The 23394-nt window shown below is 60.3% G+C and overlaps 1 protein-coding gene across 1 annotated transcript in view; it reads right to left on the reverse strand.

Moving 5' to 3' along the window:
* Nucleotides 1-23394, reverse strand: part of CASZ1 (castor zinc finger 1) — a 55266-nt gene that overhangs the window by 24382 nt on the left and 7490 nt on the right. Inside the window, exon 3 of the mRNA XM_060014057.1 lies at nt 2033-2509. Within this exon, the coding sequence (XP_059870040.1) occupies nt 2033-2509 (477 nt within the window). The remainder of the gene's footprint in view (nt 1-2032; nt 2510-23394) is intronic.

The following is a 23394-nucleotide window of genomic DNA, read 5'->3' on the forward strand; positions in this document are numbered from 1 at the left end:
AATCCCCCGAAGCAACCTCCCCACAGGGACATGCACGCACGCGTGCACACTCAAGCTCGCAGCCCTAGCGACCTTCCCCGCCCACACACACACACGCGCACACAAACCACTCCGAACTCCACAGTCAGCTCCCCAAGAGGAGTCTCAGGATGGCAGGGGCAAGACGACCCTGTTCTGCCTGGCACTGTTCACTGGAGATGAACTCCTTCCTCCACAATAGGCCTGCGACTCCCCAGCACACGCATTCCTGCACAGAACACTCGCTGAACACCGACTATGTGCTACCCCCTGAATCAGAAGTGGGTGCACACAGGGGGGTGGGACTCACCTGGGCCCCAGGGCACATGCGTGTTCTCTCCACTCATGTCTGAGCCTGCACACCCAGGCACACAGAGCGGCAGGACCCCAGGCTGGGGAAGGCGTGGCCGAAGCAGGGGTGGGAGGACCAGGACCCAGCAGGGCAGCCGAGGAGGGCTTTCCTCCCAACCACACCTGGAAGTGCTCTGAGAGCGGGGCTGGGCTCTGGCACAAGAGAGAAGCTAGCAGCATGTAGAAAGAGCCTCTGAGCTCCTGGGAGGACAGGCAGGAGGGTAGTCCTGCGGGGACCGGGACGCGCCAGGTGCGGAGACAGGACAGTCATGGGCAGCACCTGGCACACAAGGTGGGCAGAGCGACTCAAGGAACCGACGGACAGCTGTTCCTCTGGGCGGGGTGGCCGGTGGGCTGCTGTCCTGACCTCAAGCTACTTGGGGCTGGGGACCCAGTCTGGGAGGAGTGGGCCCTGGCTGCTAGATTCAGTGGCTCAGGGACCAGGGAAAGGGGCTAAAAATAGCTGGAGGCAGCTGAGCCCTCACTATATATGGCAGAGAAACAGAAGGCTCTGAAGGGCAGGCGGCTTAGAGCAGGGAGGGGGCCAGGCAGGGGTCCCAGGGGCAGCCCAGAGGCCTGCATTCCCAAGCCCATGGTGGGCAGCCTGGGCTCCGGCTGCCTGGCTCCAGTGCCCGGGCTGAGCAGGCCGCCCTGGGTGTCACCCTGCAGTCCCACTGGGCCTCAAACCCGAGGGGCGAGGCCTGCAGCCACGAGGCCACTGGCAGGTCTAGCCCTGCCTCCTGCCATCCTAGCTCTCTGCTCCCCCGGGAGGTGCTGGGGCGCTGAAGGGACAGTGGCCCTTGTCCCTGTCCCTCCCCTCTCCTCAGGCCCAGCGCAATCACCTTGCGTCTGGGAACGGCAAGGGCTTTTCCTATCAGAGGAAACTGAAGGTCACACTTTTCCTCATTGATCTTGCAATGTTTGTTAATTACTCTGTCACTGATGTGGCGAAGGATAATTAAACAGCTCTGTTTATATCTTATATGCATAATTATGTGGCTGCGCAGGGCTCCCCGCGTGGGGAGGAGATGCGCCCCTCGCTTCAGGGGAAGGGGATCGGGAAGCGGGCAGGGAAGGCTCGGGACACCAGGCACAGCCTGGGAATGAGGCTGGGGAGCTGAAAAAAGACCCCAGGCCCAGAGTTCCCGTCCTAGCAGAGACACCCTCCCTCCCCAGAGCAGAAGGAGCTCCTCATCTAAGGCCAAGCAGACACCAGAAAGGCCAGCTCTTAGCCATCTCGTGGGAGAGACGTCAGCCAGGGGACCGCGTCTGGGGCAGGTGGGTGTAACGGGATGTGCCGGCTGGGTGTCGCTCCCCACATGCACGTCCAGGTACTGCGCCCCCCAAGAGGCTCTTCCCTATGCAGGTGCGTGTGGACAGTCGTCTACCCACACGCCGTCCGTCCATCCATCCCTCCATCCATCCGTCAACCTGTCCACCAGTCCATCCGTCCATCCACTGCTTCCTGAAGACCCACTCTGTGTTCGGCAGCCCACCCCAGCCCGGCTCACACGTCTGGGAAGCTGCCTTCTCAGGCCCTTCCCTCCTCACCCCTGCTGCCCCTGAGGGAAGAGGGCACGCTCTGTGGACACACACACCACTCCTTCCCCGCCGGGCCGCCCTCCTCGTGGGGTTATGTCCCGTCCGGGGCTTAGACACCCACCTGAAGCCTGCTTGGCACTGGGGCCACTATCATCCTTGGAGGCTGCCCCGTCCGAGTCCTTCTCCTCCACGACGCCGCCATCCTTGGGGGGCTCCTCGCCGTGGTCTTCCTCGTCGCTGCAGCCCTGGGGCTGCACCATGTAGACGCCCTCGGGTGGCAGCTCCAGACCCTCCCGGGCAGTCCGCCCCAGCACAGGAGTGGGTGCCGGCTCCTCGCTGTATTCCCCGTTCACCCACTTCTCGATCACCGCCCGCCTCTTGTCCTCTTCGCTGCGGGGGGCCCGGGCCACCCCCGCCTCAGGGCCACTGCGCACTTTGTCCCGGGGCCGCAGTGGGCTGTCCTCGGCCTCCGCTCCCTTCTCCACCACCACCTGGCGGCTCAGCTTGGCGCAGATGGCGTTGAGCTTCAGGCCGCCTTTGCGTTTGGCCGCCATCGCGGGCTTGCCTGCAGGCGGGTCGGGGCACCGGGTGCCTTCAGCTGCAGGGATGGAGGAGAAGGGTCAGAGGCGTGTGTGCCAGGCCTGGTCACCCACCTCGACAGCCGGGGCGGATGCCCTGCCCCCGCATCCCCCAAGCCAGAGGTCTCTCTCTCCCCAGTGACAGTTCCACCGCCCCGTCCCAAGGCCAGGGTGTGTTTGTCCCCTCACTAGACCGTGAGCTCTATCCTCAGAGCCTGGCGCATACTAGGGGGTTCAGGAATATTCTGTAAACGAGCAAACGAATGAATGAACGAATGACTCTTTAAACGCAAGGGGCAGTCTTCTTCCCAGCACCTGGCTTCTGGAAGCATTTCCTCCCCTTGTTTGGCCCCAGGAGGCAGGACAGACATGCCACAGGACCTGGCTCCGCCTTCTCCGCCTCGGCCAGCTCCTGCTGCCCTGGAAGGCCTGGCTGGTCCCACGAGGCCCACTTTCCAGCCCTGAGAAGCTGGGACAGGTTGGGATTCCTCAGAACCCCAGCAGGAAGCCCAGAGGCTGCAGTTACGGGGCCTAATCCCTCAACACGACAGCCCAACGCAACTGGCCGGGAACTGTTAACTAGGCTGCCCCAGCGCTAGCCACCTCCCTCACGGCTGCTGAGCGGGGGCGCCCAGGGTCCTGGGGGGTAAATGGCAAGACCGCTAACCATACAGCCTGGGACCCGCCACAAAGGCCAACAGAAGTGGACACACCTCCACCTGTTTATTTGTATATCCTGTCTGTCCACCCATCCACGCAGTGAGCTCCTACTGTGCGCCAGACCCCGAGGGGGTACCAGGGGCGGGCGGCGGCCATGGCAGACAGTCATGGCTTACACCCCCTCTGTGCACAGGGAGCCCCACTGAATGCTCCCAAGGCAGGGCTCCTCCGTGCGGCCCTCAATAGAGGGTGGGCATGGCCGAGTCTCCACACAGGTCAGAAGGCTGAGCAAGGGGACTCTGCTCCCAGATCCATGGTCAGAAGGGGCTTCACTATAATGGATCGAGACCCTAAAAACCCACACGCCTGGAACGCACTGAGAGGCTTACTCAGACGGGGACGGCCACGCCTGTGCCAGGACCTCATCTACAAGCAGACTTGGCTTGTACACACAGATGGCTGCCCCCCGATACGGACGATGCCCAGCTGCCCCAGACCCTTGACTCGAAGCCAGCTGCCCAGGGATCCCAGCCCAGCCCAGCCCAGCTCCCCCAGTCCTGCAGCCCTGGCTCTGCCGGGCCCCACCCTCACCCCTAGCTGGATGCCCACTCTACCCACGTTTGTCCGCATCTCCAAGTCTGTGCTGCCCACACCCAAAACTCCAAGCATCATCATGGGTTCCTTCTCACAGCTCAGCGATGGGGCCCCTCATCGTGCCATCCCACCCGGCCTCAGGGCCAGCCGCCAGGTTCCGTGACACCGAGTTTCCGCCAGCAGGCCTATGGGGAGCTGGCCTCACCTGGCCCCCTTTGTCCCCGGCCCTGGTGGAGAAGGGAAGGGTGGGAGTGGGGAGCCTGCTCTATTTTTACCGGGAGGTAAGTAGCCAAGTGTGTATGGCAGACGGCAAATGAATCTATAAATATTTATCCCAAGGAAGAGGGAAGCAGAAGCTCCCAGGGCTGCACTTGCTGCTGGTGACACCCCCTCCCTGGGCCCCCACCCATCCTGGAGCCTCCTGGCACTTGGGCCCACCCAGCCCCGCCCACCCGCTCCTGATCTCGGCTGTGTGCCTGCCTCAGTCCCTCACGGGCCCCCGCCAGCTGCGATGCAGCTGTGCACCCAGGGCCCACCCCCCGCCCGCAGGCCCCTTTGCTCCGCCCATGCCCCCTACACCTGCCCTCCAGCTGCTGCTCTGCCCCAGCCCACCTGCCTTCCAGATGTTGCCCTCCCTCTGACTCTACTGCTGGTCCCAGGGGTGGCGGTGGAGAAGGGGTGTGGGCCTGGGGTGCAGGGCAGGAGGCAGAAGCAGGCCTTCCTCCAAAGTGCAGATGCGTGTGAGTCTGGGGCTGCGAGCTGGGGTGTGTGTGTAAGAGCTGAGGTCCAAGGTGCCTGCCCGCCCGTCTTCCGGCCCACCCTTGGGGCCTTCTCCCCTCCCCCTCCATCAGGGCCCTGGGACCTGCAGACTACCCCCCTCGTGGTCTGACCCCAGGCTCCCGTCCATGTAAACATTCCCTTGACTTTCTTCCCTAAAATATAAACGCCGTGGCCAGGCCTCAATGGGAGGAAGCCATCCGTCCCCGGCCCTGTCACTGCCCCTTTCATCTCCTTCCCGCCACCAGCCTGCCCGCTGCTCTATTTACACTGGACACTTCCTCTGGGAACAATACTGCCCAGGAGGCAGGCTTGGGCCGGAGGGTGGGAAGGCGCGGGGGCTGCCGTACTGCTCACCCAGGGCCGGGCTCCAGAGAGGAGGCGAGGGGCGGGGCGGCTGCAGGGATCCCAGCCAGGCCTGGGGAGAGGAGTGGGTCAGTATCGGCACGCAGGCAGCCAGCCCAGGGCTCCCCCAGCCTCCTGCCTTGGGCCCCAGTGATGCCGGGTGGGCCAGGGCGAGCCCTGGGAGGTGGCACAGCACCACGGTATGGCCTGGCTTTTGGGGTCAGACAGTCGTGAGTTCACGGCCTGGCTCCGGCCCCTCGCTAGCCCTGGGCCCTGGTCGAGCTTTCTCCCCGTGAAAAGGGCTGCAGGACTGTAAGATGAGAGAGGGTGCTTGTCTGTGCCAAGCTCAGGGCCTGACAGTCAAGGACCTGGGGAAAGGCAGCTGAGCTCTGGGAGGGGACAAACAGGCAAGTGCGGTGCCACATCTGGGCACGAGACCCCTAGACCAGGAAACCACACCTGGCCCAGAAGAGGCGGAGGGGACAGGAGAGGCTGGAGGGCTGGGCCGCGGGCAGGCTGCCTACTCAGCAACAAGTGGCCCCTCGCCGGCTCCCACAGTCTGAGCCTCCCCTCCCAGGGCTCCAAACGCAACAAGCCCCCAGCAGGCAGGCAGCTCTGTCTCCAAGCTGAGTGGGTCCTGCTCAGGGTGGAGAAAGGGAGGGGCGAGAACTGGACTGTCCCTGCACCTGTTGGACGCTAGCTCACGACCTCTCACTATGATCCCGTGAGGCAGGTACTGTCGTCGTCCCATTTGACAGAGGAGGAGACTGATCCTGGAGCCGTGAAGACACTCCAGAGCCCGAGCTCATGAAGGTCAGGGCACAGCAAGGTGCGGGGCCGCCACCATGTCCCCACAAAGGCTCCAGGAAGTCCCAGGCCTCCCTGCCCACCTCCTCCTCACCCTCACTCCCGGTTCCCATAACACGTAGCCCCCTAAAGTGTTAACTGTGATGGGTAAAATGGTGCAGCAGATTGCTACAATAAATAATTTACTGATATTTATAAATATGTAAATCAGCCAGCTTCAGAAATCGAATGAAGGGAGGGCCTCGGGAGAAGGGCCCGCTATGGCAGGAATCTCATCACTCCCTCCAAAGGCTGGGGAAGGCCGGGGCTCCTGCCAGTTCCGAGGGGGGGAGCGCTCCTGTAGTGCACCTGGGCCCCTCATCCCTGATCCCTGGGGACTATGGGGGTGGCTGGAACGGCCACTTCCTCGCCTGGTCAGGGCCAGGTCCTCCCCTGCCCTGGGCAGCCCAGGCTCAAGGGGACCAGAGGCTCCAGTGCCCACTGCCCATGGCTGGGTACCTCAGAGTCACTTGTCCTGCCTTGGGGGTGGGGGTTAGTCCCCAGGGGCTGGGCAGGCCTGGCAGCCCCTCCCCACTAGTGAGTAATGTGTTTTGGGGCCGGGCGGACTGTCAGCTACCAGGCTCCGGGTGCTTTATGGGCTCTGCCTGGTGGCTCTGAACTCCCTGGTAGGAAATAAAGTTCTCCCTGCGTGTCCCTTCTAAACATTTCACTCAGTGGAAACGGTGTTTAAGAAAAATGAGGACATATTTCTTCCTAAGGATGCAGTGTCCCCTTTGGGCAGCCTAATGCCCGCTGTATATCAAGAAGTGGTGAGGCAGGGGCCAGGCACCCGTCCCCTCGGGTTGGGGTGGTCTGGGCCCTCCTGCCTGCTGCCAGGCGGCTCGGGGGCCGTGGGCACCGCTGGGTCACTCTGGTGGCCGCCCTGGCCCACACTGCCTAGAGCAACATGGCAGCTGGCACCCTCTGAGCCAGCTATTTAAAGTTGCCCAGTGCTGGGCAACTCAGAGCATCGCCTCAGTGGTCCCCCAGCATCCCCGTACGGCCGCTGTCCTATCCCTGTTTCCGGGTGAGAAAGCGGAGCTCACAGAGGTTGTCAACGGTCACGGTCACCCAGAGAGTGTGCCAGAGCCGGACTCCCGCTGGGCTCCGATGTCTCACCATCTGAGACCCCACACATACCTCCCACAGCCTCCCAGCGAGGGTGGCAGCAATGTTGGAGCTTCCCTGCAGCCCCTAAGAACTTGAACCTGACAGGCCACAAGCCCCAGTGCTGGGGTGCTGCGCCTATGTTCAGGCTCTGGGCTGAATTCTGAGGATATGAAACGAGCAGGCGGACTGTCCCGGCTCCTGCCATGACGGACTGTTCAGTTTAGACGAGGGGGCAGACGTTCAAGTCATTACAAGCGTGATCACTGTGGGGAAAAGCCTCGGTGCCACGGGAGCAGTGAGTCTGGGAAGCGAGGAAGGGCTCCTAGAGACATCTGCTCCGGCCCTGCTCCCCACGAGCTCCCTCAGGGCCCCCCTCCCCCTCCCCCTCCACACAGCCCATCTCCATCTTAACAGCTCCCACCCCATCTCCCCAGCCAGGACCTGTCCCCGAGGAGAAGGGTGTCCTTCCCTCTTGGGCCCGATCCCATGCCTGGTTTTTGCAGGTGGGAGGAGTGGCCACTGCCCCTCAGGGCTCTCAGCTGGGTCTCCTGGTCCCCAACAGCTCCAAGTCAGGAAGCGGGGGGCCCAGCCGCTGGGGGCCCTCCTCGCCCCACTTTGTTTATTTATTTATTATGATTTTTTAGTCCAGTTAAAAGGTTTACTATCCAGACGCGTCTAAGTGGCCTCACTTAGCGTAAGTAACTCTATAAATCAGAGGAACTGTTAGCATCCACCGCACAGGCTGGCCATCAATCTCCCCCAGGTCACAGCCAAACAGGAAGGGGAGAAAAGAAGAGTTACCGCCCCGGGGAGATTTAAAACACACACACACGCACACGCACACACAGACCGTGCGCACGCACACACGCTCGGGCGTCTCTGTATTTGTACGATCGTATTATACTCACACGTGCACATGAAGAGCGGCCCGGAAACCGGCTGTGCTGTGTGTGTCATGATAACAACGCACAAATCTGGCTCCTGCAGCCTGAAGGGGACACAGCCTGAGGGAGGGGTGAACCCCCGGGGCCGGGCTCTCCGTGCCTGAGCAGCCCTGCCCAGGCAAGCAGCTCTGGAGGGCGGCGAGGGGGCTCTGCAGGGTCCCCTCCCCTTCTGTGGCCCCTGCCTCTGCCAAACCCCAAGGGACCAGGCTTTCCCCTTCTGTGCGCCGGGGGCAGGGAGGTGGAGCCCAAGGACGGGGCAGGGAGGCTGTCAGCTGCAGGCCGCTGACAGGTCCTCGCCCGCCGTGCCCAAGGCTGGGCGCACCCCAGACACACAGCACAGGACTCCAGTAGGGCAGCGCCGTCCAGAGGAGCACCCGGCTGTGTGCAGAGCCCTGGAGGTGCCCAGGCAAGGCGACCTTTCCGCAGCGGCCTCAGGAATGCCTCACCTTCTCTTCGAGTGGGTATGGCTGGAGGCACACAGAGCTTGGACACAGGCTCTCACCCCGTCCCCAGAGAGGCCCTGGTCCTAGAAGGCCCCACTAGGAACTGGGGTGGAGAGGCCACTCCTGGGTGCCCCTCGGCCTCTCCTGGCATCCCCCTGGGGGTCCCCAAGGCCAGGCCAGGCAGCCCGAGGGTGGCAGACCTGCCCAGGCCCACCTCCTCTCCTGCCTCGCCCCGAGGCCCCCCCGGCTCACCCGCCCGCCTGCCCACTGCATCTCCCCATGAACTCTATTTCTCTTTCCTCTCTGAAAACAACTGAGCTGTAAATACTGTTTAACCTTCTCCCCCCCCTCCCCCCCACCCCCTCCCCTCCGCACTATAAAAACACAAATATGCCATAACTCAGCCGGCCGGCCGCCCAGCCTCCAACATGCCCTGCGCCCGGGCCTCTCAGGAAGGTCATTACAAACGACTTTCCGATTCACTGCTCCTGAAATAATTTTGTGTATTAAAACCTGAATCTGCACTTTCTGGGGCCGAAAGCCTCGCTTAATTATGGCGGGTGTCCTTGGGACGGACAGTGATCCTTCACTCGCCAGCCGCGCTCCAGCCCTCCGCCCGCCAGCCCGCCCCCCTCCCTGGGCCCAATCTGTTTTCAAAGTGTGTCTGTCCTTTATTAAATTGTTTTCTTTTCCACATTATCAGTTGCCATGGAGACCTCATCTCTCGGATTATTTGAATTTCATTATATCTATTGATTTGGGAGCATTTCATCTTTTTTATTGTTTTTCTGTCAATTTTCAAAACGAATAACCATCTAATTTGCGTCAGTGCTGATTATGTTTGTCCCTCAATAGAGGTCGGCAGCTGCGCTGGGGAAACAAATCAATGAAAAACCATCATAAAACTCCCCACTCCAGTCTCCAGGATGTGTGGGTGACATTCCACGCCTGCGAGAGACACACTCATCAGCTCCAAGTTCGGCTACGGTGGCGGCAGCTCCGCTCCACGTCCGCCTCCTCTGGCCTTAATATTTAATTCCGCGATTTGGGCCATTATTAGTGGTGCTTTTATTAGTGCGTGTGCATGTGAGTGTTCGGTGGTGGGCTGGCTGTTTCACTAATTTGTGGGTGAGGCAGGGAAACCCCGGAGGAGGGCAGGGCGGACGGTGTTGGGGGTGTAGTGGGAAGCGGAGGAAAGGGGGGACACCCTGGGGAGCGGATGGGGCGCGGGACCGAGAGGTCCGCAATGAGGGGCTGGAAAAGGGGGGACACAGCAGGGAGACCGAGCGAAGGGGAGGAAAAGAGGGAATTCAGATTGCTCACTTTGTTGGTTTTTTTTTAAATAATTTATGCAATTTTAAGCATTTATGTATAAATTTTTTAATAAGCCACCCTGGAGCAGGATGGCCATTAACATCCCAACGTCCTTCTGTCCAATGGGCTGGCGGAGAGGATCAATTTCTGAGAGTACTTTCCCTTTTTTATGACATGATAAAATGCTTTTAAAGCAACTTACACAAATACGGAAAATTTTTTTTCTTTTTTCCCCCGTCCCCTCTCCCATCCCCTAACAGCCTTCTTATCCACCAGGGAGGGGGGTGTGCGCGCACGCACACTTGTGCTCGCGCTCTCTCTCCTTCGGGGGAGGGGGCTGGAGGGGAGGCTGGCCGGCAGAGAGCCCCAGTTCTAACTGGAACTGGCCGCCTGTCCTTCTAACAAGGGCATAAACTTTCATTACCCATGCACGCAGTCAAAGACAATTTAGGGAAACGCGCTGCTCGGAAAAGGAAAACCTCAGCGATTCGTGGCCCACGCTGCCGCTGCCATCTGGGGGGCTGCTGCCGTCTCCAGCATGAGGGAGCGGGACCCTGAACCTCTGGCCCTGCCCGGAAGGAGGCGCGGAGGGGCCCTCGTGGGATGCAGCCAAAGAGGGAGAGGAGGGACCAGACGGAGCCCTGGGAGCACCCGGCCTTGGGCAGGGGCCAGGCCCCCTGGGTCGTGCTCTCCCCCGACACCCCTTCGCTAACCCCAGACAGGCGTGGGCCCTTGAGGGCAAGCACAGGACTCGTCATTTCTGCCACCCAGTGCTGTCGCGGAGCAGAAGCTCAGCTCTGTGGATGGATGGTCAGACAGAGGGACCAAATGAAGATGAAGTAGGAAACTGGGCCCAGATGGCCTGGGGTCCGTGCAGGAGACCCACGGGTGCTGGGGAAAGGCTCCCTCTCCAGGGGTCACCTGCCTTGCAAGTGGGTCTGGGGCAGGAGTACCTCTGGGTGTAAGGGATCGGGGGCACCAGAGCGAGAGGGGGTGGCCTGGCCACCATCACCCCAACCCTGGACTCGAGCCCCTACCGCCCTGAGACGGAGCCAAGCCCTTGTGAGGAAGAGGGTCCGTGCCCAGACTTGGGGACAATCCTTATTTCCATGTCCCCTTCACCTCGTACACCCTCCTCCTGAGAGGGCTGGGGGGTAGGTGGAGGGGCCTGAGGGGTGAGCCCTGTCCCAGGGCTGAGGGGGATGGTCCTGGTTCCCAGGTGGGCCCTTCCCTGCCACTGCGGGACAGCGCCCGGCCCGCTGAGGCCACGCCTGGGCGGCTGGACTTTGGCAGCTTCCAAATAAGACAAACTGACATTAGGAACTTGGCCGCCCTCTAAAAAAACCTCCCACTTTAAGCCAGTCACATCCCTGCCCCGGACATCGGTGTGCTCACCTGAGATGCGGGGCTGTTGAAAGGAGGACACGGGGTGACATGTCTGGCCCAGAGCCGTGCAGCATGGTGCCTGCCACCATACTGGATGGGGACTGTGGACAGGGTCCCCGCCTCGGTAGCAGGAAGCGCTGGTTCAGCCCTGCACGGCCCTGCCTTCGTCCAGGGATCTGGGGACCCTCAGCATCCTCCTGCTTCCCCACCTGCCACAAAGCCCTACTTTCTCCTTGGGCCCTCCCACCCTGGAGCCCCCGAGCCTCTCTCACCCTGGAGCCACCCTGGAGCCTCTCCCCGAGCCTGAATGTGGGCAGCCCAGGTGTCCTAGACGCTCAGCGGCAGCAGCACGGGAGCACCCAGGTAAGGCCAGGCCACCCCCAGCCCTCGTGGGACGCAAGCGGAACAGAGCTGCGCCCACCCTCCTCCTCTTTAGTGCGCAGCCCCCCCCCCCACAACTGTCATTAAAATAACAAGTTTCTGTTACAATCTAAACATTCCCACATCGCATAAAGGGTTATATTACACCCGAGTCACTCCCGGGCCCGTGTTTGCACAGAAAAGCTCACGGCAGGTCCCCCCTCCTGACGAAGTGACTTATTAAAGTTTAAACAGTAATTAACAGAACAATAAAAATAAAGGGATGTTTGGGGAGTCATAGCGCACACAGGGTTTTTGGCAGTGCCAGCAGTTTTTCAGTGCCCTGCGCTGGCAGCAAAATGCGACTGAGAAGCCAGGGGGCACGGAGGATCAGGCCAGCGTTGGGTCGGGGAGACTCCAGGCCTAGAGGGTGAGAAACAGAGGGCAGACGGGAAGGAGGGGATGAGGTCCGGGAAGCCCTGCTGGAGTCTGTACGGGGCCACCAGCCCCACTGGGATCCGGGGTAGCAGGGTGGGCACGGTGGAAGCAGGAGAGGAGGTCTGACACTGGCAGGAAGCCCGCCGAGCCAGGTTGCGGAGGCTCTGCGATGCCAGTGTCTAGCTTGGCCCCAGGCACTTTCTGGGAGCCCAGTGCCCTGGTCACATCCAGCCAACTCCAGCATGGACCTGACTGGGGGAGGCACTGGGTACCCAGGCACCATGGGCATCACTAGACCCTGTGGTTAATGGTTCCTGGGCCTGGACGCCAGCCACTCCGGGCTTCTCTCCCAGTGGGGCAAGTACCTCTCCCTGCTCCCGTGGCCGGGGCAGTGCAGTGTACACCCTTGAGAACTCTCCTCAAGCCACTGGCCCCTACTAATAAGCGTGAGTTGGGACTCAGGGGACAAGACTGCCCCTCTATCCTCTGGGAGGGGGAGAGCAGATGGCCCAACCAATGCTGGCCCACATCTGAAGGGGGGAAGCACCCGGCTCACTAGGCCAAGGTGGGTCCCACTGGTGGAGTCCTCCTTTGCAAAGGTCCACAGGGAGCCGAGCCCGGGGGGCTGGCCTAAGGCCAGGATGCCCTGCAACTAGCAGGCCAGGCCACTCATCCTTCGCCTCTCCTGTTCTCCCTGCACAAGTTCTTTTTTTTTCTTTTTTTTTTTTTTTTTTTGCGTTACGTGGGCCTCTCACTGTTGTGGCCTCTCCCGTTGCGGAGCCCAGGCTCCGGACGCGCAGGCTCAGCGGCCATGGCTCACGGGCCCAGCCGCTCCGCGGCATGTGGGATCCTCCCAGACCGGGGCACGAACCCGTGTCCCCTGCATCGGCAGGCGGACTCTCAACCACTGCGCCACCAGGGAAGCCCCCTGCACAAGTTCTACCCAGAGGCTCAGACACCTGGACTGGGTGTGGGGGGGTGGGGAGGGGTGGGGGGAGGCAGGGAGGAGCCTCGGGGAAAGGAGGGGCTCCACCTGGACGAGGCCAGTGCGCTCAGTACATTTCCCTCAAAGCCTTGGGGGCTAGAGAAGAAGGGACAGCAGGAATGCTTAGTGGCAAAACAATGCACGTGTTTTATCTCACGCCAGCCAGGTGATGGGCACCAAGGTACCGCCGGGCTGGCCTTAGACTTATCAGCTCCCCAAGCTGCCCTCTCACTTCTTCCTTCTCCCAGACTCCCTGGGCCCCAGCTGTCAGGCTACGTTGGTGGGGTGCTCTCCCAGGGCCGTCCTCTGACCTTGCAACCCAGAAGCCATGGCCAGCCTTGCTGCCCTCGCCTGTCCTTCCTCTCCAAGGAGAGCCTCTGTAAAATCAGTGTTCTCTCCTCACCACAGAACATTAGTTCCCAAAAGTGTTTTTTCAGTATAGCATCCCCAACTCAGGTTCTCCCAAGTAGGGCAGAGCAAAGGGTGTGACACAGGGACACCGCGAGGACTATGCCGGTGCCCTCCACCTTCCTCTTGGCCTTCTCCCATCTCTCTCAGTGCCAACCTGCCCGGGCCTGCCTGGGGATCCTAGTTCTGCCGTAGCCTCCCTCTACCCTGGTGCCTGCCGTTGGCAGCCTGGCCCAGTGTCAAGTCCAGAAGCCAGCCCCTGGCCCAGGCAAGCAGCCCCACCAGATCCCTGGCACAGGTCCCCCTGCTCTTTCCTCCACATCACAGCTGCAGGGGCTGACGTGAGCAGCTGCAAGCCACGCGTGGAGGTGAGACGCTGGGCTGAGGCCAGAGGCTCTCTCTAACCTTGTGTCTCCTAGGATTTGGTTCCTGGGCAGCTGGTGGGCACAGAGGGCAGGAACTCGCTTTGGCTGGGCCTCCATGGTGCCCGCCCATGCCACTGCCTCTCAGCAAGGCCCCTGCAGGCACAGCCGGCCAGGGGAGCACAAGGCCCCAAGGGCCTGGGATCTGGGCACAAACTTTGCTTCAAAGACGTAGAGAAGAGCCAGCAGCTTTCCTTCCCCTCTTTTCCAGGCAGAGCTCTTTGGGGCTCCACCCCCTGCCCCAAGATAAGGGACCCTTGGTGAGGGGAGGGTAGAGGGTCAGGCAGAGAGAGCTCAGGAAGGGGGCAGGCGACGCTTCCCAGGCACCAGCTGCTCTGCTCGGGAGCCAGGCTGCGAAGGAGAACGACAGGAGCTGCAACGCCCTCGCCAGAGGAGGCTGACTGAGCCACACGGCGCCCAAGGTTGGGGGGGTGGGCAGGGAAGGTGTGCTGGGGGTTGGGAGAAGGACTGGCGGAAGGCGGGGCCCCAAGGAGGGCAGGTGGGGACAGAGGCCTTCTAACTGGTATGCTCTAAGGTGGTCAAACTGGGAGCAGGTTGCTCATCCTAATCTGCTGTTTCCAGAACCCCCAACTTCTCCCCTACCCCCATGGCACGGCAAGGAGCTCTGGCTGGACAAGGAGCTCCTGCGGGTGGCAGCTGTCAGGGCGGTGGCTGTCCTAGATCCGTACAGAACTTTAGAACTGGAAGGGGTTTGAGGCCCGAGAGGTTGAGAGGCTTGTTGAAAGCCCAGGTCACTCACACGTCAGGACCAAGCAAATCCAGAGGCCCATTTCCTGACCTAGGCCCTGTCATGACCAGCAGATCAAATTGCTCCACGTCTGTGTCTTAAAAGGGAATTTTCTGTGACCTTGGAGGCCGCTCCAGGGCCCATCAGCCCCAAACACCCCATGGATTCCCTGCTGGCGAGGCCTCAAGCCCCACATTTGCCCACCTGGGCAAGGACCCCAAATGGTTCTGAACCAGCACCCCGAGGGTGCAGGGCCTGGGACTCAGGCTCCTCAACTCTCCCAGGGAAGCACAGGTGGCATCTGGCTCTATGACCTGGCTTACCCCCGGAAATGAGTAGGACACGTGCGGGGCTGACCATGTGGGAGGGAGAGCCTGGGCACATGGAAGGCGCTCCGGTGCTGGCGGGAGGGGCTTCCTCTTTCAGGGACTGAGACCCCCAGAGCTTGGGAGCTGTGCCCTGAAGGGAAGACAGGGCAAGCGCTATTCTGGGATTAGAGGAAGGGCCTGGGAGAGGCAGGCCCCGGGCAGGTAAGCACAGCCTCCAGGAGCCCCAGGAAAGAAGGCGGGGATGGCAGCAGGTGGCAGAGAGGTGCCATGGATGACACTGCTACCCCACCCTCCCTACAGCCCATCTCCACAATCCCCTTGCTGAGGCCAATGACGATGACATGAGGGGCCTAATTTAGGAGTATTTTTAAAACTGTGGCCCTGGTGGAGGGGTTTAGCAGTTGTCAGCCATCTGGAGTAAGGAATTACTGTCACCTCCCTGATCCTATAGTCCCTAAACCCAAAGCTGGCTACGGCTCAAGGGGGGAGGCAGCAGGTGGGTGGGGGACGGGGCCCATTCCAGGGCGGGGCTTCCCACAGGCCAGGAAGCACCTTCCCTCACCCTCAGAGGGGGCCTGAGCCCGGGCGAAGGGGGCCGGAGGGCCCCGTGTCCTCTGTGCCCACGCGGGCTCTCCCACCCGCTCACGCACGCTCACTCCCTGGGCCATGCCGGCTCGCGCAGGGGCCGTCAGGTAAATTAGATCTGAAAGCTGACAATTTCTGACCATATTTCCTTGATTATTTCAAACAAATGCACAGCAGCCGCTGTAAGGAGATTAAAGTGACATAAACGTCCCGAGTGGGAGGGGGGAGGGCAGAGGATTCAGGTCACCCCCATCCGTCCCCCGCCTGACAGACGCTATATCGCTATCCAATCCAATAAAAAATCCCCCCCTTTTGCTTTAATTAATTTTACAGCTAGCTTGCTTAATTACTTTCAATCAAAATCCTCCTGCCATCGCAAAATTAGAGATGGTTGAGCTCCATTAGCCTAAATTCTTCATTTCCATATAGAAAAGAGGCTGTCTGCATAGCCAGCCTGGGCCCCTGGCAGGACAGACGCCCATGTGCCCGCCCGCTGCCAGCCAGCCCACTCCTGGCTTCCGCTCCACGGCTATCTCTGGCCTGTGCATTTCCCCTCATTCTCCTCCATCCTTGCTCCTTGGGTTGAAAGAGGGTGAGGTCTAGAAGGGGTACACTCCCCCGCTGCCCCCAACTCTTCCCCTGATTCATGCAGGGACTGCAGAGCTGGGCTGGACTGCCAGGGTTGGGCTGCCCCCGGCAAAAGGAGGGACGATCCTGGGATCCTGCTACCCTGCTAAGGGGCCTCTGCTGCTCCCAACCCAGGGCAGACAGTTCTCCTGGGCTCTCTGCCTCATCCCTCCTCACGAGGCAGAGCTCCCAGCAGAGCAGGACCACTTCTAGCCTTGGACTTAGGCCCAGTAGGTAAAGACCCCTGGAACCAACATCATCCAGGGTCACCTCTCTGCTGTTTCCTGGCTAAGGCCCTGCTCACTATCAGAGCGACTCCAGGGCCAGCTGTCTCCATGGTGCTAACAGGCAACATGGTGGCCCCCACAGACTCCCGTGTTCTCCAGGGGGCCCCATGTGGGCCCCTGCTCATCCTCCCGTATCCCCGGTTCCCAGCCTGCAACAGCTGCTCTGCTCCTCCACCCCCAGCCTGGGTCGGGTGGGTGGCTGGCCTGGGCTCTGTCCACATCCTGTGCCTGCACCAGCTCCCTTCTCTCCCTCCGCCTCCTCCTCACAGCCCCCAACCTCAACTCCGGAAGCTCCACTTCAGGTTTTCCAGGCTACAGCCCTGAGTGTCACCACAGGGTCCAGCCCAACCTGGGCTCCAGCTGATTAAGGATCTGCAACAGGATGTAAGGATTACAGTAAAACCTGGCTCCGGATCTACAGGGGCAGAGGGCCAAGTCCGGGCTCTGGGACTCCCCTCGCCTCCCCTTTCGGCACGCCCCCTCCCTCTGAGATGCTGAGGGCCAAGAGAGCCTGGGCCTCTGGGCCCTTCGCGGGATCCTGGCTGGACGCTGGGAATTGGATGACAAGGGGTAGCATGTGGGACTCAGGCCAAGTCTGGCAGGAAGGCAGGACTGGGATGGGGTGAGGAAGGGGATTTATGGCTGAAACCTGCCCTAGACCCTCTATGGGGACAGGAAGCCAACCTGGTCCTCCCTCTCAGGGGACCCGCATGGAGGTGGGGTGTCCTGGGTCTGACTCTGGAAGCTCTCAGTGAGGCCCTTCCAGGCAGCAGGCTTTAGGGCTGCCCCATCGCTATGGCTGAAGGATTCTGGGCTTGGGTGAGGTAGCTGAACCTGGACCTGAACCTGGAGCCAGTCTTCCTGGACACCAGGGACCCACGGTCAGTCTGCAGGCTCCTCGCGGATCTTGCCCTAAGGGTTATTTAACCCAAGTCCTCCTCTTCCTGGGTCAGTTGAGTTTCTCAAATACATCCCAAGTACCTTATGGGCACTGTCCCCGCTGGCCCTAGGGATCCAGAGAGAACGGTTTCAGGTATCAGGGAGCTCAGATTCTGATGGGGAAGACACACCAGCTCCAAAGCATTCCCCACGCCACTGAGGGCACAGAGGGGAGGCCAACTGTGAGTTCCAGGAAGGCTTCCTGGTGTCCAGGCCCAGGCTCTGCCTGGGAGGCCAGCAGGTGCAGAAGGAAAGGGGGGCGGCTCCGCTGGGCTCCTGTTCCTCCAGCCACTCTTCCCTCCACGCAGGGCTGCATCCTCTCTCCTGCCCTCTCTTCCGTGAGTCCTCAGCAGAGTAGGCTAGGGAGCCCAGGAAAGGCAGGAGCAGCCCCAGACCTCGGGGGCACTTACACACTTCCTGGTCACTCTCCCTCCCCCTGGGGCAGAGCTGAGCTGACTTCTGGCTCTGCCCCTGATGCACCATGCCTGGCACAGACAGCCGAGTTGGTAGAAGGGTGGCTGGCAGAGCAAGTTCCGGGTCCGCTGCCCAGAGCTCGAAGGGGCACAGCCACAGTGGGGTGGTGAGGTTCCCCCCATCTCCGGCCTGCCAGCCAGCACCTGTGGCGCGGGAGTACCCGCCTCTCGCCCCACTCACTCCTTCAACTCAGGAAACACTCCTTCGACTTGGGCCTGGCTACCCCTCCTCCTGTGCATCCCTCAGGGGTCCCGGTTGAAATTTTACTTCTTCTGGGAAGCCCTGCAAACTGCAGGGCCCCCTTCCTCTGCCCTCTCATCACGCCCTGCTCCCTTAGATAGCACTTCTGTAATATAACTTGGTTAATGGCCCCTCTATTTAGCTAAACGGCAAGATCTGCGGGAGGGGACCACTGTTTTAGCAGAGCGCCTGACCCAATAAATATTTACTGAACGGATACAGAAAACTAAGTGCTTCTCAAGTTCGTAAGGGGTAGAGCTGGGATTGGGGGTGTGGCCTGACTTCTCTACCAAGCCCTGTGGAGCTCCAGGGCCCTTCCTATCTGCGAGGGTAGGACTGGGTGGGACTGAGTCGGAAACCCCTTCTCTTGGGTCTTTGGCCCTCTTGAGCCTCAGGCTCACCTCCAAATGCCCTTCGCAGGGCTCTGCCTGGAGAACAAAAGAGGCCCCAGTTGTTCCCACATTTCTCTGGGAGAGGAACAACTGTTGCCGGCCAGGCCCTTGCTGAATAAATCCAGCAACTGTTTGTCGTACAGTGCAATTCTCTCCCGCTACTCCTTTCTCTGTCCCAAAAAAGGAGAAAAGGAAATTGAAAAAAAGATGGGGGAAAAATCCCATCCCAAGCCCCACGATCTCCCTTCCCCCCACTATCAAGTCCGTCTGAAAATGTTAACACACAGAGGGCACGGGGACAGCCACCTGCCATTGCAGACAACTGGGACAGCCGCAGCAGAGGGTGAGGCTGTGAGATCAGGACCCAAAAAAAGGAGGTGAGGGAGTGAAGGATGGGGGAGGGGGCACGGGGCAACAGGAAAGATCAAAGAAAACGGAGAGACTTGGAGGGCAGTGAATGCCCAGCCCAGCAGTCAGGGAAAGGGCCCTGAGGACGAGTGGAGGGAGAGGCCAGAGACCTGCAGAGACACCCAGAGCCAGAGGGCCCAGGCAGGCTCCAGGAGGCCAGGCTGGATGGGGAGGCAGGAGGTTTCTGTGGGAGCAGCAGGTACAGTGAGGGGAGGCGAGGGAGGGGAAGAGAAGTTGACTGGGTAAGAGGGAGAAAGGTCTATTAAAAACCTCTCAGTGCATAACACAAAATGTCAGGGTTTATAGCTTCATTCTTGGCATTGCCGGGACTGAGAACCCTGCACAGAAATGTCACCGCTTGTCATGTTTAATCACCTGCTGTTTGTTAACACCTTCCCTGCAAGGAGCCTGGTCTCAATCTGCCCCTGGGCCCCCAAGGGACCCGGAAACAGAAAACATCCCCATCTCCTTCTTGGTCCCGCCTCCGGGTCTCAAGGGAGGAGCTCCATTTGCCATCCATCTGAAGGTCTCCCAGGAGCCCCAAAGTGACCCTTCCTATCAGGCAGGCCAAGGAAAGGGACCCATATGGTCCTAGCAAGGGGCTAGGACCTCTGGCCCGGGATGGTATGTTTCAAGTGGCCAGAGCCAGGGTGCTCCCAGGCTGACTACCTTTCTCGTGCTCCTTCCACCTGCCTTTCTAGGGCTGCCTGTCCTTTCTGTCTAATCCACTCCTGTCCCCCCACCTCGGGTGGAAGAGAAGATAAATAAAGGAGGGCCCGCTCAGAATCCCTGCAGCCTGGAATTCACCGATCTGTCTGCTTGGACAGCAACTGTCACATAACATCTAACATTCAAAGCCACCGTCCTTCCCGTTACAACCCTGGATCACACCATCTGTGGTTCTGGCTTGGCTCTCTCTCGGAGCACGCTTTGCTAGGTTGTTTAGACTAGGAATTCTCAGTCCTACTGCCCCATAATTCCTCCCTCTGGGGTGGGAGGGTGGAATAGGCCACTCAAGCAGCACGTGTCTTCCCAAGAACACCTGGCTGTTCCCCACCCCTGAAAGCATGGTGTGGTTAACACCAGGCAAAGGGCGGGTCCTCTCTCAGATGACACCTACACAAACTCAACACAGCCCCCAGACGCAAACCCCATGCAGGGACAGCTAGCTGTCTGCAGAGCAGCAAGGTGATCCTGTACAGTTCCCGAGGTAGCCCTGTTACTTCTAGAAGCAGTGAGGGCCAGTGGTGAGCTGAGCTGCAAGGGTCTCCCGATCTTTCCTTCCAACAAAAGCCATGCTTACACAGAAACATATCTGACAAACATGCATCCCAGGAGAATGCCCGTCCATTCAGACTTTCTTCCTGAAGAACGCTGTGTCCAGTCCATTCATTCCCATTTCTACAGAAACAAGTCAGAATGTTTTTCAACTCCCCTTTGCTACTTCCCTGCAAACAGACGGGAGCACCCCTTTCTCAGGAGGTAGGCAATAATGAACGCTTTTAGAGGAGGCGCCCTCCAAAAAGTTCAAAATGCATTTGCATCAACAATTGCCTTTTACCTCGCAGGGAAGGCCCGGGGATGCGTCCACGTGTTACAGCTGGGATATAGGTGGAGCCCAGAGATGGGGATGTGGGCCAGGCAGCACAGTCAATAACCAGGGCTGAAAGTGGCCTCCACTCCACGCTGCCACTGGAACGGTCCTTGGGGAAGCCCTACTCTGGGTCTGTCTCCCTGCATTTGGGAACAAATCCCTAAGTGTCTCTGGGCCTCCTGTTTCCCCACTGGTGAAACGGGACAACTCCCTGCGTCTTTCTCCGAGGGAATTGATGAGAAGAAATGGATAATAGGTGTGGTGTGCCTGGAGTCTCTTGGAAGGAGGGCACTGGGGGAACTCACGGGGTTTCTGCCATCATGATTCTGCATGTCGCACCCCTTCCACTATGGGGGGAGGGGCTCAGTGTCAACAGGGTGGGGAGGAGTGGGGCCTCAGCTGCAAGGCCTCTCCTACGCCCAGCAGAGGTTTTCAGGCAGTGGCCTGTCGTGCCTGGGGAGGTGTGTGTGCACACCCGCTCGAGTCCACACGCACCTGGCTGAACGCAGCCCACGGAGCCGGAGCCAGGCGGTTTTCGGTGGTGCCAGTTGTTAAGTACCCCATCCTGGGCTGAGACTATCATAGTTCAGGTGCTCGGGCTCGCCAGGACCCTGAGGGAGGGGCTGCATCAATAAGCCCATCCTTCTGCCTCCAGGCTTGAGGGGGTTCACGGGCCATGGGTCTTTCCAGTCCTGGGCAAGCCAGGGCGGGCAGTCACTACATTGCTGACCACATGGAGTGACAGCTGGAAACTGCTCCCGCAGCCCCTCCTTCTTGGGTGTCAAGAGAAGCGCTCCACCTCCTGGGTGCACTGCCCACGTGGGGTGGGAGGTCAGACTGGAGCCCCTCCCACCTTGGGGATTTGAAAAGCTGGTCCCCGGCATTGAAGGGGACCCTGAGCATACATGGAACATGTCCTCTCAACTCAGCAGGCCAGGGCAGAGCCCCAGAGGAGCCAGGAAGCAGGGCGTGGCCTGAGGTCCAGGGGAGCCCCTGGGCCAGAACTGTTCTGTCCAAGCCACTTGGATTTATCAGATGAGCACGGCCTCCCGGCCAGGCCCGCTGGTATAATCCTTTCATTAATTTACTATTCGATGGGAAATTACTCCTTACCCAGGAATATAAGTTTTCATCTTATTTTAAGTTAGATTCTTAAAGCAATTACCCAGGCATCTGGTGATGACTTCACCGCCGCGGCTGGGCCCTGGAGAGGAGAAGGGCAGCCCTGAAGCTGCACAGACCCCTGGCTCCCGGCCCCGGAGGGGAGTTCAAGGAGAACTGGGAGCCCCTAAACAACTGTCCTGGGTCCTGGGAGGGAAGTGGGGGGCACACCGTCATCTCTGCTATTTGCTGTCTGTGAAAACGCTCCTCTCTAGCACCACCTGCCCCGTGAACCTACTGGTGACAGTGGCTGAAAAGCCTCGGCAGCTGGTGCCGTGGGAGCATTTTCTATTTTTAATTGTTTGATCGGAATATTAACTCATTTAGGCCTGTTCCCAAGACACACTTCCCAGCCAGAGGGTTTCCCCCATTCCCCAGACCTTCTTCTCTCCCTGTCCGGTCAGAAATCAACTTTGAAATTAATAACTGGATACACAGACCTCTGCAAGTTTGCAAAGGATCAACACACCGGAGAGAAGAAGAAAGACGGTCCTCGCCGGTCACAGGGTGGCCCCGAGCCATCCTCTCGGCCACCAGGAGGGGGAGGTGGCTCAAGTGCCTAAACGCCCCGCTGCTCCTACCTGACCCCGCTTTTCCTGGCCAGCCTCTCCCTCTCCCCTCCGGTCAGCCCCACTGACCCAGTCTGCTCACTTGTCAACCTCAAGGGCAGGGACGCTCAGGAGGCTCCCAAGGCACGTGGCCCTGGGCTCAGAGGGGCCGGGCCAGAGGCTGACTTTCCTTTCAGCTTCCACTTCCAAGAGGGAGGGAGAGAGGGCAGCCTCTTCACGGAGCCACAGGAGAACCTGCCAGCCAGTCCTCCCCGGGAGCAACACCAAGGGCTCCAGGCCCAGCCCCGATGGGAGAGCCACCCTGCTCAGCCTGAGCTAAGTGTCGCTCCCCGTGCTGCTGGGGACAAACCTAACCCCGGTGGCCCCCTTACCCGTCCTCGGAAGGCCCCCAACCCAGCCCTGGGACCACTTGGCCTCTTCGCCCTACATGCCCTTGGCCCCCCTGCCAAGCTCTTCCCTCTCAAGGTCACAGGGCTGTCCACACCAGGAATATTTACTCACCAGACTGGCCCTGTTAGCAGCACTCACCACAAATATGCTTTCTGATAAAGTTGGCAGAAAAAAGTTCTAGAGCTGGAAACAGTGTCAGAAATCATCCCCCACCCGCACAGTGTGAGGCTGCGAACAGGTCACACAACCAGCCGGCCAGAGTCCTGGCGGAGGCTTTTGTCGCTCTCACTTTTCTCCTTCCTGTTTTACTTCCCAACATACAGCCTGTTGCCAGGGGACCAAGGGCTGGGGATGGCTCTAAGCTCGTACTGGGTCTTGGCCCCCAAAGGGCGCAGCCCAGAGGCAGGGGCGTGGGGAGCGGCCCTCTGTTTCCTCCTGCCAGGAGCTCTCTCAGTGGCCTCTGGAGGACGAGGCCGGGCGGCCTCTTACCTCTGCTTCTCTCTGGGCCGTCTCACCTCGCTGAGCCCCCTTCCCACCCGCCCGCCCTTCCTCTGTGCACATGGGCTTTAATGTTTTTATTACCTGTTTGACTCACTGCCTTATTGCTTCTCCCCTTAATGGGGCCGTAACCGTGGAAACAAGGAATAAACGGGCACCAGAAAATGAGATGATTAAACAGGTCACCCTGGCAAAACAAACTCAGCCAAGGAACCTCTGGGGGTGGGGAGGGCAGGCTCCTCCCCCCCTCACCCTTGGCCAGAAGGCTTGGACCAGACCCCGGACCAACATCCCCGTCCCTGGAACCGGGGCAGATGCAGTGGGACGCCCCCTGCCGGGCAGTGGGACACCTGGTCTACCCCTCCCCAGGCTCCCCTATCTCCCAGGCAGCCCTCCCGGCTGGCCTTGGGCCTCGAGCTCTTTGGCTGAGGGGTGGCAAGGAGGGAGGCACGGGCCTCGAGGGAGGGAAGAGCGATGCCAAGGAGAAGATGCATTTCCTGATGACACAAAGTTCTAGAATTCGCTCCCTGCTGGCTTCCTGGATGCCTCCTGCTCTGTCACTGGGCTGGAGTCCCCCACCCGATGCATCTCCTGCTCTCACGCAGCATATTCCCCCCCCCCCCCCCCGCCTC

The sequence above is a fragment of the Delphinus delphis genome, chromosome 1 (assembly GCF_949987515.2).
Source record: "Delphinus delphis chromosome 1, mDelDel1.2, whole genome shotgun sequence".
Lineage (NCBI taxonomy): Eukaryota > Metazoa > Chordata > Mammalia > Artiodactyla > Delphinidae > Delphinus > Delphinus delphis.